The sequence below is a fragment of the Onychostruthus taczanowskii genome, unplaced genomic scaffold (assembly GCF_017590055.1).
Source record: "Onychostruthus taczanowskii isolate IOZ18803 unplaced genomic scaffold, ASM1759005v1 scaffold9, whole genome shotgun sequence".
Lineage (NCBI taxonomy): Eukaryota > Metazoa > Chordata > Aves > Passeriformes > Passeridae > Onychostruthus > Onychostruthus taczanowskii.
Window position 1 is genome coordinate 8,975,216 of NW_024506993.1, and position 15,920 is coordinate 8,991,135.

Sequence of the window (15,920 nt, forward strand, 5' to 3'; positions counted from 1 at the left end):
TGCTTTAACGGGCCCATGTGCTCGGCGCGGCTCCCCAGCCCCGGCCGCCCTTAAGGTGGCCCGTGGGGCCGGGTAGGGTCTCCCTGCACTCGCTTCACCTCCAGGGCCACAGGCACGGGGCTCATGACACGGGTGTCACGCCAGTTCCGCGGGGACACCCCTCTGACCCCCAGCCCGGGGCCGAGCAGGGACCACCGCACGCGAGTCCACCTTAAGGGGGGAGGGCGCTGCGGCGGTGTTTGTACACAGTGTGCGCGCCCTGCTGCACCCCCCGATCCTGCCTGCACCCCCTGTGCCCTCCAGAGACACCTCTCCATTCCACCCCAACACCCTTGACGCCAGTCCAGCCTCATGGTGCTGGCTGGGGCAGCTGCAGCTCCCGTGGGGTCGCATCAGTGCTACACAGCACATAGGAGCAGAGCCTGTGCCCCCAGAACAAGGGAGAATCCCCACACGCACCCCACCAAGCCAAGGCTCATCAGGGGGGACAAACAAGAATCCCCACCCCAGCACCCCAAGACTGAGCAGAACAGGAGGCAGTGACAGTGCAGGGACAGGGCTGGGCTCTCCGTTTATTGAGGCGATGCTGTGGGGCACCCCAGGGAACTGCACCAAGGCACGGTGGCACTGGGGGTGTGCAAGGACCCCCAAGGAAGCAACACCACGGTGGTGTAGCAGCAGCGGGTCCCTCAGGCCTTGCCAGGGTCCTCCTTGAGCGTCACTGTCCGGTTGAACACCATCTGGAGAGAAACACAGGATCTGCTCAGAGCCCCATGGCGGGCAGGGGGTGCTTGCACAAGTGTGTGCAGGCTGCCTCACTGCCCCCACCCCACAGAGCTCACCTTCCCCTCCTCACTGTCAGGATCCACAGAGAAGTAGCCCAGGCGCTCAAACTGGAACTTGTCAAAGGCTCGAGCGGAGTGGACAGAGCTGTCGACCAGGGCATTGTGCACCACACGCAGGGAGTCCTGGCAGGGGGCACAGCTCAGCCAGCATCCCTACCTTCTGTCCTCTCCACAGCCCAGCTCCCCCCAGTTCCTCTTCCCCTTGAGACACAGTAAGGCCTTGCCCCAAGAGGGGTAGGGTGTACATGGCAGTGGGTGCCTCAGTGGCGCAGGAGGTCCCCACTTCCCCCCGAGCCCACAAACTCAGCTGCTGCCACTACTCACAGGGTTGAGGTCACTCAGAAAGCCACCAGGTACCTCCGATGGGTCCTCAGGATTTTTGTGCAAAAACCTGCCATGAGATAAGAGTCTGATCCCAAAGCTGCCAAATGAGGGGACATGGTGCCACTCATGGGACCCCAGAGCATCATCTTCCCCACCAAAGGTCTGGGCAGACCCCAGCAGGGCATGCTGCTGTAGAGCTGTGCTGCTGCTCCAGCACTGCTGAGCTTGTGCTGGCCTCGGCGGGCAGCCAGATACTCACAGCCGCTCGTAGAGCCGCACTTCACAGGCCAGTGGCACCGACACCCAGTGGATGAAAGCCTTGGGCTTTTCTGCCACATCCGACTTGGTGCAGGTGACCTCCAGCTCAATGACACGCCCACTGACATCCTGAGGGAGAGGAGATGAGCTAAGCTGTCAGGCTTATCCCATATGGCAGGCCCAGGGCTGAACCCCCAGCCCCACAGCTTGGGGACACCTTGTTCCCCAGTGTGAGGCACAGGGCAGGCAGAGAGCAGCCACACAGCAGCCTGAGCCCTCACTGTGTGCAGAGCAGCCAGCATGATATGACCATCGCTGTTCTTCCCTGCTGGGGCATGGCCATGTCCTGACATTCCACAGCCCAACCTCACGCCACCAGTGCCCACAGCCACGCACCTTGATGACATTCTGGACGGTGATGACGTAGCCAGCGTGGCGCAGCCCCACCGGCTGCCCGGGGGCCAGGCGCTTGTAGCCCTTGTCTGCCTCCTGTAAGAGAGTTCACGGCTGCACGCGGGGTCCCAGCACGGCCAGCAGGCCCCCGCTCTGGTGTGTCTCTCTGCCATCCCAGGGCTGTTTGAACTCCCACGTTGCTGTGGGATGTTCTCGCAGACAGGCCAGGTTGAGAACCATTGGTTGGACAAGTCCTGGCCAGGCTCAGGGCAGCATTTGCCCAGTGCCCATCAGAGCTGCTGGCCCATTTGGGAGTCACAGTCCAGGTGCTCAACACCCGCCTGTGACCTCTGTGTGCAGCACCAACACAACTTCCAGGGCTGCCAGGCTCCTGCTGCACAAGCTATAGCTCCAGGAGTGAGGGTAGTATAGTCCAGTGGGCCTGGCTTACCTCCCTGAAGTCTGTCTCCTCAATGTAGACGGTCTGGTGGAAGGGCACTTTGTGAAAACCACGGCTCTCATCGGCTGGAAAGTTGGGCACAAGGACCTCCAGTGCCTGGGGAGAAAGAGGGCTTGAATGCTGATCTCAAGGAATGCCACTCCCACAACAGCCCATGACAGTCTCACCTTTGGAGCAGGGAAGTTTGTGATGGTAACCTTGAGGGGTTCCAGGACAGCCATGGCACGGGGCGCCTGCTCATTCAGCACCTCCCGGGCACAAGCCTCCAGCAGATGCGGCTCCATTGTCGCCTGGGCCACTGTCACACCAACCTGAGGAACAGCGTGCTGTGACCATGCTGGCCAGGGGATGCAGCCATCTGCCCTGTCCCATCCTTCCCAAAACCTACCCGTGCACAGAAGTTGTTGATGGCCTCGGGGGGGAAGCCTCTCCGGCGCAGGGCTGTCAGCGTGAAGAGACGCGGGTCATCCCAGTCCCTGCAGAAACACCGGTGTGACAACCAGGCATGCTCTGGCTGAGCCCCATCACGGCAGCTGGCCCTGCTCCCACCTCACAGCACCCGTCTCCACCAGCCGGATGATCTTTCTCTTGGAGACGACGGTGTAGAGCAGGTTCAGGCGCCCATATTCCCACTGCACAGGGCAGTAAACATCCAGAGCGTTGCACAGCCAGAAGTAGGAGGAGCGCCTGCAGGGGAGGTACAGGCACAGCCCAGCTCAGCCACATGGACACACTCTCCCCCAGCACTATGGCAGCCACCAGATGCTGCTCCCAGGATAGCTCAGCCCTGGGCCATGCCATGCATGGTGCTCACCTGGCCTGGAACTCCTTGGTGCAGAGGGAGTGCGTGATGTGCTCGATGGAGTCGCAGAGGCAGTGTGTGTAGTCGTACGTGGGGTAGATGCACCTGCAAGGCACATGCAGTCAGCTCAGGGCAGAGCATGGTGCTGTTTCACTCCCGTTACCTCCTCACTACCAGGAAATCCAGACCCACCCCCACCACATGTGTCAGGACATGGCAGGCCCTCCCTACCACTTGTCCCCAGTGCGGTGGTGTGGAGTGAACTTGACACGGTAGGCAACGGGATCCATCTTCCCATCCTCCATCACCAGCTTCATCCTCAGCGTGGCTTCCCCCTCCCCAAACTTGCCCTTTCTCATGTCCTATGGAGACAGGGGAAGCTGTCAGCTGAGCCACAGAACCAGAGCCCACAGGCAGGCAGCATCTGCCCCAGCCAGGAGTACCTCAAAGAGCAGGAGTGACTCCTCCACAGGCCGGTCCCGCCACGGCGAGGGTGGTGGGTTGTGGCCCTTGATCTCCTCAACCTTCTGATGGCAGACATATGCCTGACCCCTACGGAGAGGAAATGCCATCACCAGACTTGAGTGACCCATCCCCTGGGCAAGGGGGAGCCCTGACCACGGTGCAGGATATCAACACCAGCCGGGCACATTCCTACTGCCCCACGTGCTCACCTGCGGATGAGCTCCAGGGCCCAGGTGTAGAGCTGGTCAAAGTAATCTGAGGCATGTGTCACTGCATAAGGCTGGTAGCCTGTGGGGATGGGTGAGATGGAACAGGTTGGAGGAAGCCCAAAGGTCCAGCTGCAAGACCTGAATGCAGGGGTGTCCCTGGCACCTGCCTTGATCCTGCCCTCCCCATGCCCAGCCATACCCAGCCACTCCACCATCTCCCGGATGGCTGTGAAGTACTTCTCCTCCTCCTTCTCGGGGTTGGTGTCGTCATAGCGCAAGAAGCACACGCCACCATTGGCCTGGGGATGAAGAGATAGTGAGTTGCTCTCTGAGGGACCAGCAGCCAAGCAGCAGGGAAAGGCAGGGGCCAGGGTGGCTTGGTGCTTTTTACCTTGGCATAGCCAAAGTTGAAGTTGATGGCCTTGGCATGGCCAATGTGCAGGATGCCGTTAGGCTCAGGAGGGAAGCGTGTCCGTACCTGAAGAGGCAAAGGGAACACCTCTCCCCTTCAGCAGGAGGTTTTTACCTTCCCTGACAGCAGTGACACTGACACGAGCCCCTGGCAATCCCGCAGAGCACCCTGTGCTGTGTGGGTGCTGCCTCTGCTGTGCCCCCTGTGAGCTTCATGTTCCCCACCCAGCCCAGCTGTGTCACTCTCACATGGAACCGCTGGGCTGTGGGATATGGCCTCACCTGCCCACCCGTGATTGCCAGGTGCTGCTTCAGCAGGGCCATCGTGTTGGGCGTCACCACGTAGCCCTCAGTCTTGTAGTTCTCTCCTGCAGGCAGAGGATGCTCAGGGCTGCAGCACTGCCCTAACCATGCCAAGCCCAGCAGCCAGGGGGGAAGGACACAGGACCTGTCCAGTCCTCTGCAGCACAGAGAGCTGGCACCAGGCACAGAGCCAGTGGAGTGGCCCCACATATGGCAGCAGCACCTTGCACTCACCTGGCTTGTGGAACTTCAGGGCCTCTCCTCTCAGCTGCTCCAGCAGTGACTGTGTTTCTGTGCCCATGTCACCTGCAGGGAGATAGTGCTGAGCTCCCAGCTCGGAAGCAGGTCCAGCAGGAACTAAAGGGCTGGGGAAGAGGATGGTCTCTTACCGTTCTCCACCACAGCCACCTTCTGTTTCTCTGCTGGGGCCAGACGGGCCTTTGCCACCTGCAGAGACCAGCACAGCACACTGAGTGCCCAGCTGTAGCACATACCTTCCCCTCCTGACCCAGCCTGCTGGGCCCACCACTCCGTCTAGACCTGTACCCATGGCAGCAGCTCAGCCCAGAGCAGCTATTTGGGATCCTGCTGGGACACTTTGCAAGAAAATATCATCCAAGTCTACAGCATCCCCTTCTCCTTACCTTTGGTTTCTTTTCCAAATCAGCTTCTGTCTTTGGCCCAAGCAAATGCAGCACCTGGAGAAGAGTGACACAGCCAGGAGTCACTCCTGGACTAGGTGTGTCCTAGTGTCCTGTCCAGCCCTCACCCCGCTCACCCTGCCTGCACTGAGATGTGCCAGGCTGTGCCCAGCGCTGGGCCCTCTAGGGGACTGGCTGACAGATCCCACACCTGTCACAGCACACCCAGGGGACCACAGCAGCACCTGACACAGTAACCTCACACCCACCTGAAGGTCCACCTCGTTCTTGATGGTCTTCCCATCTGCCCACCGCAGCTGGCTCCGTGCCTCCCCTGCAGACAGGGCACACCGTGGGCAAGGGGCAGGGCCCAAGCCCGGGGGAGCTTCAGTGCCACACCCTTTGCCCCAGGGCTGTCCCTGTTGCTGGGCACTATGGCCCTGCCTGTGGGGGGATCTGGCAGGATGACACCTCCCCATGGCAAAGGGCTGGCTCTCAGGATTCAGGGGAGCACAGTGGCACTGGCAGTCAGGCACAGGGACATGACAGCCACCAGCAGCAGGCAGGGGCTGCCCCGATGTCACCACTCACCCATCAGCAGCCCCATGTTGAAGTGGTAGCGCTCTGCCAGCAGCTCTGCTCGGTGCTTGCTGATCACAGCCTCCACCTGGGAGCAGCACAGGAACAGCAGGGTGAGCGAGGCAGGCAGGAGCACAGCAGGAGCCAGTCCAGTGTCCCCGTGCTGTCTCCACAGGGTCACAGCCCCACTCACCGCTTCCTCAATCTGCTCGGGGGTCACGCAGACCCCCACACCACAAGCCCGCTCAAAGTCTGCCACGTCCAGGGGCTCCAAGGGGTGGCTCCTCACGTACTCCAGGGCAGCTGGGGACAGAGCAGGGATGAAGAGCAGGGCAACCGGGGCCGAGGCCGGGCGGGGGCCGGGGCTGCACGGTACCGCTGAGCTGCAGGTCGGTGAGGATCTCCCTGCGAGCGATGTAGCCGACGAGGAAGCCGAGGTGTTTCGGGTCCTTGAGGCGGGCGGCCGTGTTGTACAGAAGCGTCCCGGTGGCCTTGTCCAGCGCCGGGCCCAGCGCGCTCCGAGCCTGCCACCACCCCGGGGAGCGTCAGGGCAGGAGCGGGGCCCGAGCCCCGGCGAACCGGCGGCACCGGGGGCAGAGCGGGACAGGGGAGCGCCAAGGGCCGAGGCCGCTCGGCGGGGTGGGGAGCAGGCGAAGCCGGGGGTCCCGGGAAGGCTGGGGTCGAGGGGCTGACAGCGGGACCACGGTGCCAGTGTACCCGGGTGACATCGGAGATCGGGTTACCGGGTCCCGGGGGTGGCACCGATACCGGGGTAGCGAGTTCCCCGGGTGGCCGGGTCCCCAGGTGACATCGGGGTGACGGGGTACTGGAGATCGAGGACCGGGGACCAGGGTGCGGGCCCGCGGCGGACGCACCTGCAGCACAGCCTGGCGCAGCAGCGCGCTGAGTGCCCCGTTGCGTAGCGTCTCCCGCGCCTTGGCCTCGCTGAGGCCGATGCCCGTGAACAGCCCCAGCGCTTCCTCCGCCTCCTCCGCCGCCATCACTGCCGCCGCCGCCGCCATGCTGCCGCCTCCGCCCGGGGGCGGGTCCGTGCCCAGCCAACCGGCAGTGAGAGCGCTCCGTCGAGGCCAATGGGAGAAGAGGGACCGGCGCGGGCCGGGCCAATGGGCGCGCGGGAGGCGGGCTCAGCGCGCGGGCTGTTGCATCATTTAAAGAGCCCGGCGGCGGCGGCGGCCACGTGGGGGGCGGCGCTGGAGGCGGGCCCGGGGCGGTGCAGTGTCCGCCCCCGGCTCCCGGCGCTTCGTGCTCCGCGGCTGATGCCCGCACCTACGGTGTGCCCTGTGCCTCCCGCCTGCCCCGACGGCCCCGGGCCCTGCGACGAGCCCGTGGGGATGCAGTTGGCCAAGGTCCTGGGGTGGAGAGCGCGTCGCGGTGGCTGCTTCAGCACGGTGTATGCGGGGCCAGGCCGGCTCGGCGGCCCCGGCTCCCCCAGATCGTGCGTGGTCGCTTGGCCCTGCCAGCCCAGTGTCCGCCCTCTTCCCTCCTCCCCTGTCCCCCTCGCTGCACTAGTACACCCCTCATCCCAGTGTCCCCAGGCTTCCCTAGACCGGTGGAACTTTGGCTGCCTCAGCCCAGTGTCCTCTTGCCTCCCCGCCCCGTCTGATGTCTTGTCCAGTCTGGTGTCCCCAGCTCTCCCTTTGCCCTGCCAGCTTTCTCCAGCCTGGTATTCTCTAACTCTTCCGGCCCGGTGCCTCCCCAGCCCGGTGTCCTCCACAACCCCACGTTTTCTGCCTCAGCCCGGGAGTCCCTGCCCCAACCCGATATTCCCACCCCCAGCTTGGTGTCTCCTCTGAGCTCAGTGTCCCGCTAGCGCAGTGTCCCATCCATCCTACTCCCACCTCAGCCCGAGCAGCAGCAGACTCGAGTGGTTGTGGAAGGGGGTTTATTGGAAATACTGGGTGGGAGGAGGCACCAGCAGGTCCTGCCAGCCAGAGCCACCGGACACAACCAGACAAGGCAGGTCCTGGCTCCTCCATGGGTGGGTGCTGGAGTCAACGCTGCTGTCACAGTGAGTCCCACACCACGGAGGGGACAGACAGCCATTGCTTAGCACCGGCACAGAGCTATAGTTCCATCTTGGTGCCAGGCACTGTGTCTGTCCCCTTGGTGGCTGCCTGCTCCCTGCCCGTAGCTGGCAGTGGCTTTAAGCTGTAGCGGGCACTGACATTGGTACCTGAGACGCTGCGGTACTCGCCCATCTCCGTACGAACGCTCTCGTTCTGGGTGATGGTGAGCAGCACCGGGACGGAGAGCGTCACCTCCTTCCGAAGGACCTGGATGCTGAGCGCTGTGCGCGGCGGGATCTTGGCCGGCAGCTGCACCTCCACGCGCTGCCGGCGAGTGCTGCTTTCGCTGCGCCCTTTCTGCACCGTAAAGATGTTGGAGGCTTCCACGGTCAGCGTGAAGGAGAGCCCGGCTTTGAGGCTGGTGGCATTGCTGAAGTGGAAGCTCTGCCACAGCGTGGTGCCGTACTCCCGGCTGCTGCTGGCCGCCAGTGCCTGCTCCGACTCTGTCTCGTTCACCCCCTCGATCTCATCCACCAGCACCTCCCGCTCCTCCTCCACCCGCTTCTGTTCCCAGAGGAGACGTGCTGAGACCAGGGGCCGCCCAGGCCGTAGTGGGCGCAGGTGGGACAGCCGAGACTGAAAGTTCAGCTCCAGTTTGTAGTCGGCGAGATGCTCGCCGGGCCACGCCAGGCAGTGCCAGCCGCCCCGGCCGGGATGCTGGTAGAGCAGCCAGACGCCTCGCTGCACCGTGTGGGAGGCCACCCGGTCATTGAAGTACCCGTACGCCAAGTTGGTCTCCTCTGTCACCACCTTGCAGGCGCCCTGGAAGTTGGGGTGCTCGTAGAGGGTGATCTGGGGGTCCCCCAGGTCATGGTGCACGAGGCGCAGCGCCGAGAAGCTGTTGGGCCGATCCACAGAGGGGTACTCGCCCTCCTCGAAGGCGTGCGGCTCCCCCTCGTATTTGGGGTCCGTGTAGGCAATCCACGGCTGCCCCTCCACCTTCAGGGAGGCGATGCAGTTCCCAAAATCCAGCTCGTGCAGGTCAGGCACGTCGCAGGTGAACTCTCGGCTCAGCCCCTCAAAGTTGGCGCGCTCGTACACTGTGATGCGGTTCATGGCGCTGCGGGTGCCTGCCCCTGCGAGGGCACAACGTGGGCCACGTCCCCTCCTCTGGGCTCACGGAGTGCTGCTGGAAACGCGCGAGGAAAGCCCAGCAAGCAAAGGCAAACCTCAGCACCCCTTTAACTCTTGTCCTCTGCCCTTCCTTTGCCCACCGCCGCCTGGGCCCCGTGCTCTCACCGTCTGTGCTGGCAACACCCTGCAGCTGTGCCTTTTAGGAAGGGGTGGCGGGCCCAGGGCGTGCTGCGGCACGAAGCGAAGGCGATGACAACGCTCGCCCCCGCACCCCGCGCCCAACCCTTGTCCCCACTTTGTGCTGGGCAGTCAGCCAGGCCCCGCACGGCGGCGGACACACTGGGATGCCAGCCGGTCCCACAGACCAGCCCTGCCGGAAAGTCCTGCCGTGCCCCAGGCACGTGAGGCTCTGTGCTGAAGAGTCACCGCCAATTATCAGTGATGCTTCCGCCCTGCCCGCGCTAATTACAGTGTGCATTGCCGGTGGGGCAGGAACTGCTGGCTCACCCCTCTAGGGTGAGAGGGCATCGTGGTGGGGCAAGCTGGCGCCCCAAAACAAGAGCCTCTGCAACCCTGGTGATCCCAGCAATTGGATATGGACACCTGGCCTGGTGGCACTGCTCCAGCCCTGTCTCTGAGGATGGCTGGGGCAGATGGGAACACTTCTTCCCCCTTATCGCTTCACGGGGCGGCCAAGGCACTGCTGGGGTGGGATGCTGGGCACAGCAGGACACTGACATCAAACCAAGGCATTGGAAGGCAGCCACTCCAAGCACAGCATGCTGGTGGTTTCCTCCAGGCTCCATGCAGGTTCCCATGGCATGAACTGGAGCTGGCCTCCTCAGGAGGCACAGGGCACGTGCACTCCCTAGCTGGCACCCCGCTGAAACAGGGCTCAGGCAGCTCACAGGTTCTGGGGCAAAGTTAAGCCTTTGACTTCTGGCTGCATGCCCAGAGGCTGCCTCCTCCACTTGTCCACACAGCCCTCGGCTGCTCCCAAGGCACAGTGCATGGAGTGGGGAGCCACAAGGCTGATACGAAAAGCTCCCAGTAGGGTACAGCTGGATCCTGTACAACCCACCCCTTGAGGACAGTCAAAACCCTCAAAGCCTCTGGGCTAAAATCTGCCTCTTGGAGCTGATAAGCAAGGCCAGCCCTTGGCTGCATGGGGTCCCCCAGTCCCACCAGGGTCTGGTACAGCCTGCAGGCACCTATATCCTGTGGTGGAGAAGGATGGAGACCCCATTGCTCCAACAGCCTGTCCCCCACAAGTCACCCAAGAGAGGAATCCAGGTGTCCCTGAATTCTTGAACCCTATTCCCTTCAAACCTCTGTCCCCCAAAGGCCAGTGCCACCCCACACCTCGCCCCTCAGTCGTCCGCTGCTGGTGCCCCACTTCCCCTGCCTGCAGTGCCAGGACTGCCAGGGTCTCCCAGTTTATTGCCAGATGTCGGGGCGGTTGGGGTTACACCAGACAAACGCTACGGGAAGCAGTTAGTGAGTGGGGGGCCGTGGGGGCCGCGGGCAGGGGCCAGGGAAGGGCTGTCCCACTCATCCCCCAGCCGGCGGCCTCCCTGCCATTCCCCCGGGCTGCCACGCTCCCCCGCGCCGGGGACCCCTCCTGTGCCCCGTGGCTGCCCTGGCTCCGCGGCCCCCAGCACCCCCCAGCTCGCTGTGTTCTCCCCCCTGCAGCGAGGCCGGCAGCCAGGGCGGCGCGGGGGGCACGGGGCAGCGTGGGTGGGAGGCGGTGCTGGCATTATTGCTATGGCGGGCGGGAGCAGCGCGACCCTCCCCACGCTCAGATCACAGTCTCGAAGAGCGTCGCCTTCTCCTTGGGGGGCTCTGGGGCCAGCAGCTTGGCTTCTGCCTCTGGCGTCAGGTACTCCAGGTGGTGTTGGCCCCAGATTGGAGTGGTCAGGAGCTGCCAGCGCTGTGGGGACATGGCGTCAGCACCCAGGGACAACAGCACTGGGACTGCCTGGACCCAGCTTGGTGAATTCCGCGCAATGCACAGGGATAGGATTTGGATGGGGGTGGAGGTGAGACTGGGACAGGAAAAGGATTGAAACGGGATTGAGAAAGGGACAGAGATTGCATGGGCAAGGGATGGGACTGAGACACTGACAGGATTAAGACAGTGATGTCATCGAGGATAGGGTTTGGGTGAGGCTGGGAGTGAGACAGCAGTGAGGATAGGAATCTGATAGGAGTGAGAGCAATGAAGACAGGAACAGGACTTGGATCGGGGTGAGCCTAGGATGGGAGAAAGACTAAACGAGATTGAGAGAGGGACAGGAATTGCAAGGAGACAGTGATGGGGACATGCACAGGATCTGGCTGTGATAGGGATAGGACTGAGACACTGATGTAAGCATCAGGGGGAATCAGGTAAGATTGGGAATGAGACAGCAATGGAGACAGGGATAGGATTTGGGTGGGAGTGAGACAATGGGGACAGGCACATTATTTGGATGGGAACGAGACAGTGATGAAAACAGGGATTGGACCTGGCTGTGGATAGGACTGTGATAGTAATACGGATAGTGGTGGGATTTTAATGGGAATCAGACAGTGATAAAGACAGGATGGGATCTGATGGTGGATGCGACTGAGACAGCAATGTGGATGGTGGAATTTGAATGAGGCCGGGACTGGGCCAGGACGAGGACTAAGGAGGGGACAGCCATGGCTGAGAATGGGGTGGGGACAGAGGCAGGAGTGATCCCGCTGCACTGCCCTCACCTCGCGCAAGGAGCCTTTGCAGCGCAGGAGCTTGTAGATAACAGTGCAGGGGATGCAGAGCATGGAGGAGAGCGCCAGGACCCAGCCGATGGCTTCCCCCCACCACGGGTACACGTATGTCTTATTGTATGTCAGCGGCTTGTAGTTCACCACGTGGAACACAAAGATGCCCTGGGTGGAGAGAGGCAGGTGAGGTCCCGCGGGGCAGGGAGCTGGCGGTCGCCGCCCCCGACGCGGGTCACCGCCGCTGCCCCCGGGCCGCGCGCTGGCCTCACGACAGCGACACGCGTGTGCCCACAGCGGCCGCCGGGGGGCGCTCGGTGCCCGCGGCACAGCCCGGGGCGGTGGCACACGCGTGTCCCCCACGCGCGGTGGCCTCGCTCACCACGCAGACCAGCGGTGTCACCACAGCCCAGCACCACTTCATGACGGGCAGGGGCCGGTAGCCGATCATACGGGCCACATCGTCCATGAAGCGGTCGGCACCTGTGGGGAGGAGGGCGTCAGCTGGGACACTTGTGTCCCACCTTGTGTCCCCCTCCCCGTGTCCCCCTGGCCTCACCATAGACCCAGGCAATGACCACGCACTCCCAGAAAGCCTGCCACAGCAACGTGATCCCGCTGGCCGAGTAGTTGTCAAAGAGCTGGAACACGTACATGCCGCCCTGCCAGGAAGGTGCCCGTGTCACCAGCATTGTGCTGGCTGTCCCGCTCGCCACCACACTGGCAAATCAGCCTTGCCAGCACCGGTACCCCGCCTGGCAGGGACACCTGCATGCCATGGGCACCCTGCTCCCACAGCACCCCTATGCCATAGGCAGCTCCACTGACACGAGGGTGGCAGCCCCAGTGAGCTCCCACCCCACAGTGGGCTCTCATGGGAGGAGATGCCTCAGGAATAGGCACAGGTGGCCGGTGTGGGGCTGGCTGGCAGTGTCCCTGCCGTGTCCCCCACCTGTGTGACCATGGAGAGGTCAATGAGGCAGCAGATGATGCAGCAGAGCGCAGCGGTGAGCTCACGGCGCAGCGAGCCAGCCCCCGGCTGGGGGAACAGGTCCAGGATGCCCGTGATGAAACCCTCCACACCGACAAACTGTGGCACAAAGCAGGGCTCAGTGGGGACGTGCCAGCCATCCTCTCCCTGTTTCCCATCTCCCCGGTTGCCACAGCACCTGGCTGTCCAGCCCCAGCACGAGAAGCATGATGAAAAAGAGCGTGGCCCACAGTGGGGACAAGGGCATCAGTGTCACAGCTTTGGGGTAGGCGATGAAAGCCAGCCCGGGACCTGCAGGAGAGTGGGGTCAGAGATGCCACTCGAGGAGTGACACAGAAGACACAGTTGGCACCCACCATCCATCACTTACCAGACTCGGCCACCATGGAGATGTCCACGCCTTGCTCAGAGGCCATGAAGCCGAGCACGGAGAAGACAACAAAGCCGGCAAAGAAGCTGGTGCAGCTGTTGATCACAGCCAGGATGTAGGCATCCCTGTGGGCACAGCATCTGAGCAAGTGCTGGGGGGCACCGGGGGACACACCAGGGAGTCACTGGGACACACCAGGGGGCCTGCCTGCAGCTGGCACAGCCCTACCTGTAGCAGTTGTTGTGGAAGCGGTTGTAGCTGCCCAGTGCGGTCAGGGCGCCCAGCCCGATGGCGTAGGAGAAGAACACCTGGGTGCCAGCATCAATCCAGACCTGGGGTGTGAGGGAGGATGTCCCGGGGTGATGGGGGTGCCAGGGCGTTGGCTAGCACCCAACTCCCTGCTGCTCTCCCCGCTGCCCTCACCTGCGCCTCAACCAGCTTGGACCAGTCAGGTTTCAGGTAGTAGATGATGCCACCCAGCGCGCCGGGCAGCGTTACTCCGTGGACCAGCAGGAGGATGAGGACCACATACGGGAAGAGCGCCGTGAAGTAGACAATCTGAAGAGCAGTGGGTGGCCATGAGACCCCCCCAGGCCAGGGCTCTCTGTCACGTGCCACAGGTGTCCCAGCAGGACCAGAGCTTGGGAATGTCCCCAGCAGCTGGAAGCACCTCCCGGACAGATGTGAGACACGGGCCTCCCACCCCTGTGGGCTGTGGCACAGGAGGGCAGGAGCCACCAGTGCCATGTGTTACAGTCTTCTCTCATGCCAGTAGCCCTGATGCATACTCCCCCTGCCAGCATTACCTTCCCAGTCGACTTGACACCCTTCCAGATGCAGAAGTAGACAACGATCCAGGTGGTAAGCAAGCAGAGGATCATCTGCCAGTTCATCTCCCCTGGCTCGCTGAGTCCCCCAGAGAGACGCAGCACCTTGTTCCTGCAGAGTGGGGCTGTGCTGAGCGCCAGCTTGACACCCCCGGCCCCAGAGAACACCCACTGGTTCCCACACTCACTCCCAAAACTCAATGACAGGTGAGCGCTTGTTGGTCATGTTGGTGCAGCTGAAGTTGGAGGTCCAAGTGCTGGCAGTGGCATTAGCGCTGACATTTTGGCACAGGTCCAGGTTGAAGAGCTCCGTGCACTGCTCCGTGTTCCAGGAATGGCCACAGGTGGCCCAGGGCAGGGTGTCCGTCAGTGAATGCACCAGGTAAAAGAGCCCCCACACCAAGATCATGATGTAGTAGGAGTTGCAGAAGAAGACGATCACCATAGAGGCCAGGCCTAAACCTGTGGCACGGGGGGATCAGAGCCCGCAGGCACCTGTGGGCATCTGGCAGCCAGCATGGAGTGGGATACGGGATGTTGTAGGGATGGGGGAAGACAGAGGAGAACGGACAGAGGAGAACTGACAGGGAAAGCTGGCAGCCCTGGACAGGACAGGGGAGGGCTGGTGGGAATGGGACAGGGAAGCTGGCAGCCCCAGGCAGGACAGGACAGGGTGGGGACAGCTGGCAGCATGGCACAGGACCAGGGGGGAGCCGGCAAGATACCTCTGGAGGTGGGGATCCAGCAGTTGCCCGGGATCCAGCAGCATGCAGGCAGGGAGCCACAGGGGCAGGCAAGGCAGGCAGGGCAGCAGGGAGTGCCATGGGGCACAGGTGCAGGCAGCTGCCATCCCTGGCCGCGGCAAAGGGCAGCAGTGGGACACGGGCAAGGTGCAGGGGAGCAGGCAGGGCGTGGGCAGGGTGCTGCCAGCCCCAGCAGGCTGCGTGCAGCCGAGGCACACTCAGGGTGCCGGGGGCCCTGGCCGGGGTGCAGGGGCCGCGGAAAGGGTGTAGGCAGGGCACGGGCAGGGCGCGGCGTTACCCTTGAAGAGGGGGGCGATGTTCCAGGCGGCGATGCCCCCCTGCTTCATGAACTGTCCCAGAGCCACCTCCAAGAAGAAGATGGGGATGCCGCCCACGAAGACGATGAGCAGGTAGGGGATGAGGAAAACGCCTGGGGCCGGGGGCAGGGGGCCGGCTCAGCCGCCGCCGTCCCCCCGGCCCCCCCTTTCGCTCCCCCCCTTCCCCGCGCCGCCCGCCCGGACGCAGCGAATGGCAAAGGCGCCTCCGCGCCCTCCCCTTGCCGCGATGTAGGTCAGCACGGGCAGGTAGTGGGGGGCTCCCACGACCCCCCGCCCCGTGAGCGACTCCGGAACACCGCGGGGTGGCCCACGAGCCCCTGGAAGGCGCAGGGCGAGCTGACCCAGCGTGGGGTGACCCCCAGGCACGCACTCTGGGGCGGGAAGGGGGTGCTCCCCGCGCCGCGGGGTGCACCCCCGCGGCGTGGGGCGAGCACGAGGCTCACCTCCGCCGTTCTTGTAGCACAGGTAGGGGAAGCGCCAGACGTTGCCCAGCCCCACGGCGAAGCCCACGCAGGACATGATGAAATCCATCTGCCGGGTCCATGTCTCCCGTTCGGGGGCGGCCTCTTTGGGGGGACCAGGGGGTCGCACCAGTGGTGCCGTCACTGTTCGCTCCTCGCCCGCCGTGGGGGGCTCTGTGCCCTCCGCCCCGCCGGGGCCTTCTGCCGAGACGGGGGGAGTGGGGATGCCCACGCCGCCGTCACGCGCGCCCGTGGGGGCGCGGGGGGGAGGGAAGCCCCTCCCCCCCCCCGCGCGCCCCTCTCCGCGCGTAGGGGCGTGACGTCAGATGTCAGGCCGGCGCGTGACGTCACAATGCAGAGCGGTGACTCACCCCGCGGCGGCGGGAGGGGGCGCGCCGCGGTCGCGCGTGGCCGTGGGCCCCCCTCTCCCCCTCCCCAAACTCATCCCTCCCCGGCGCTCCCCGCTTACCGGAGCCCGCGGGGGCAGCGGTGGCCGCGGTTGTGGCGGCGGCGGCGTCGCGTCGCGGGGCGTCGGGCGGCTGCGGGGCGGCCGTGTCGGTGGGGACGGGGGGCATGTCGCGGGGGGCCGGGGAG

General features: G+C 63.9%; 3 protein-coding genes across 5 annotated transcripts; all 3 read right to left on the reverse strand.

Annotated features, from left to right (window-relative positions):
• Positions 1 to 553: 553 nt before the first annotated feature.
• Positions 554 to 7,339, reverse strand: QARS1 (glutaminyl-tRNA synthetase 1). The gene is made up of 24 exons (XM_041425713.1): positions 6,566 to 7,339; positions 6,067 to 6,214; positions 5,884 to 5,993; positions 5,703 to 5,778; positions 5,381 to 5,445; positions 5,115 to 5,168; positions 4,860 to 4,917; positions 4,705 to 4,776; positions 4,450 to 4,535; positions 4,148 to 4,234; positions 3,956 to 4,055; positions 3,757 to 3,835; positions 3,526 to 3,634; positions 3,314 to 3,444; positions 3,095 to 3,187; positions 2,830 to 2,967; positions 2,669 to 2,756; positions 2,448 to 2,591; positions 2,272 to 2,376; positions 1,824 to 1,916; positions 1,429 to 1,556; positions 1,170 to 1,236; positions 843 to 968; positions 554 to 740 (listed from the first exon to the last, which is right to left on the reverse strand). Exons 1-24 carry the CDS (start codon positions 6,710 to 6,712, stop codon positions 690 to 692), a joined length of 2,355 nt encoding a protein of 784 aa, XP_041281647.1. The 5' UTR covers positions 6,713 to 7,339; the 3' UTR covers positions 554 to 689.
• Positions 7,340 to 7,583: 244 nt separating this feature from the next.
• Positions 7,584 to 10,132, reverse strand: LOC121347221 (epidermal differentiation-specific protein-like). Its single transcript, XM_041425718.1, has one exon. The coding sequence runs from the start codon at positions 8,831 to 8,833 to the stop codon at positions 7,775 to 7,777; it is 1,059 nt and encodes a 352-aa protein (XP_041281652.1). The 5' UTR covers positions 8,834 to 10,132; the 3' UTR covers positions 7,584 to 7,774.
• A 139-nt stretch (positions 10,133 to 10,271) lies between these two features.
• Positions 10,272 to 15,907, reverse strand: SLC6A8 (solute carrier family 6 member 8). 3 transcript variants are annotated; one of them, XM_041425714.1, is made up of 14 exons: positions 15,796 to 15,907; positions 15,309 to 15,527; positions 14,826 to 14,957; positions 13,973 to 14,246; positions 13,764 to 13,896; positions 13,381 to 13,515; positions 13,186 to 13,289; positions 12,958 to 13,082; positions 12,766 to 12,878; positions 12,549 to 12,686; positions 12,156 to 12,258; positions 11,979 to 12,079; positions 11,594 to 11,764; positions 10,272 to 10,781 (listed from the first exon to the last, which is right to left on the reverse strand). In XM_041425714.1, exons 1-14 carry the CDS (start codon positions 15,899 to 15,901, stop codon positions 10,650 to 10,652), a joined length of 1,986 nt encoding a protein of 661 aa, XP_041281648.1. In that variant the 5' UTR covers positions 15,902 to 15,907; the 3' UTR covers positions 10,272 to 10,649. The 3 variants fall into 3 exon arrangements, with proteins under 3 accessions (XP_041281648.1, XP_041281651.1, XP_041281649.1); XM_041425717.1 differs by having other exon boundaries at positions 15,309 to 15,431; positions 15,796 to 15,901; XM_041425715.1 differs by having other exon boundaries at positions 15,309 to 15,524; positions 15,796 to 15,901.
• Positions 15,908 to 15,920: the final 13 nt, after the last annotated feature.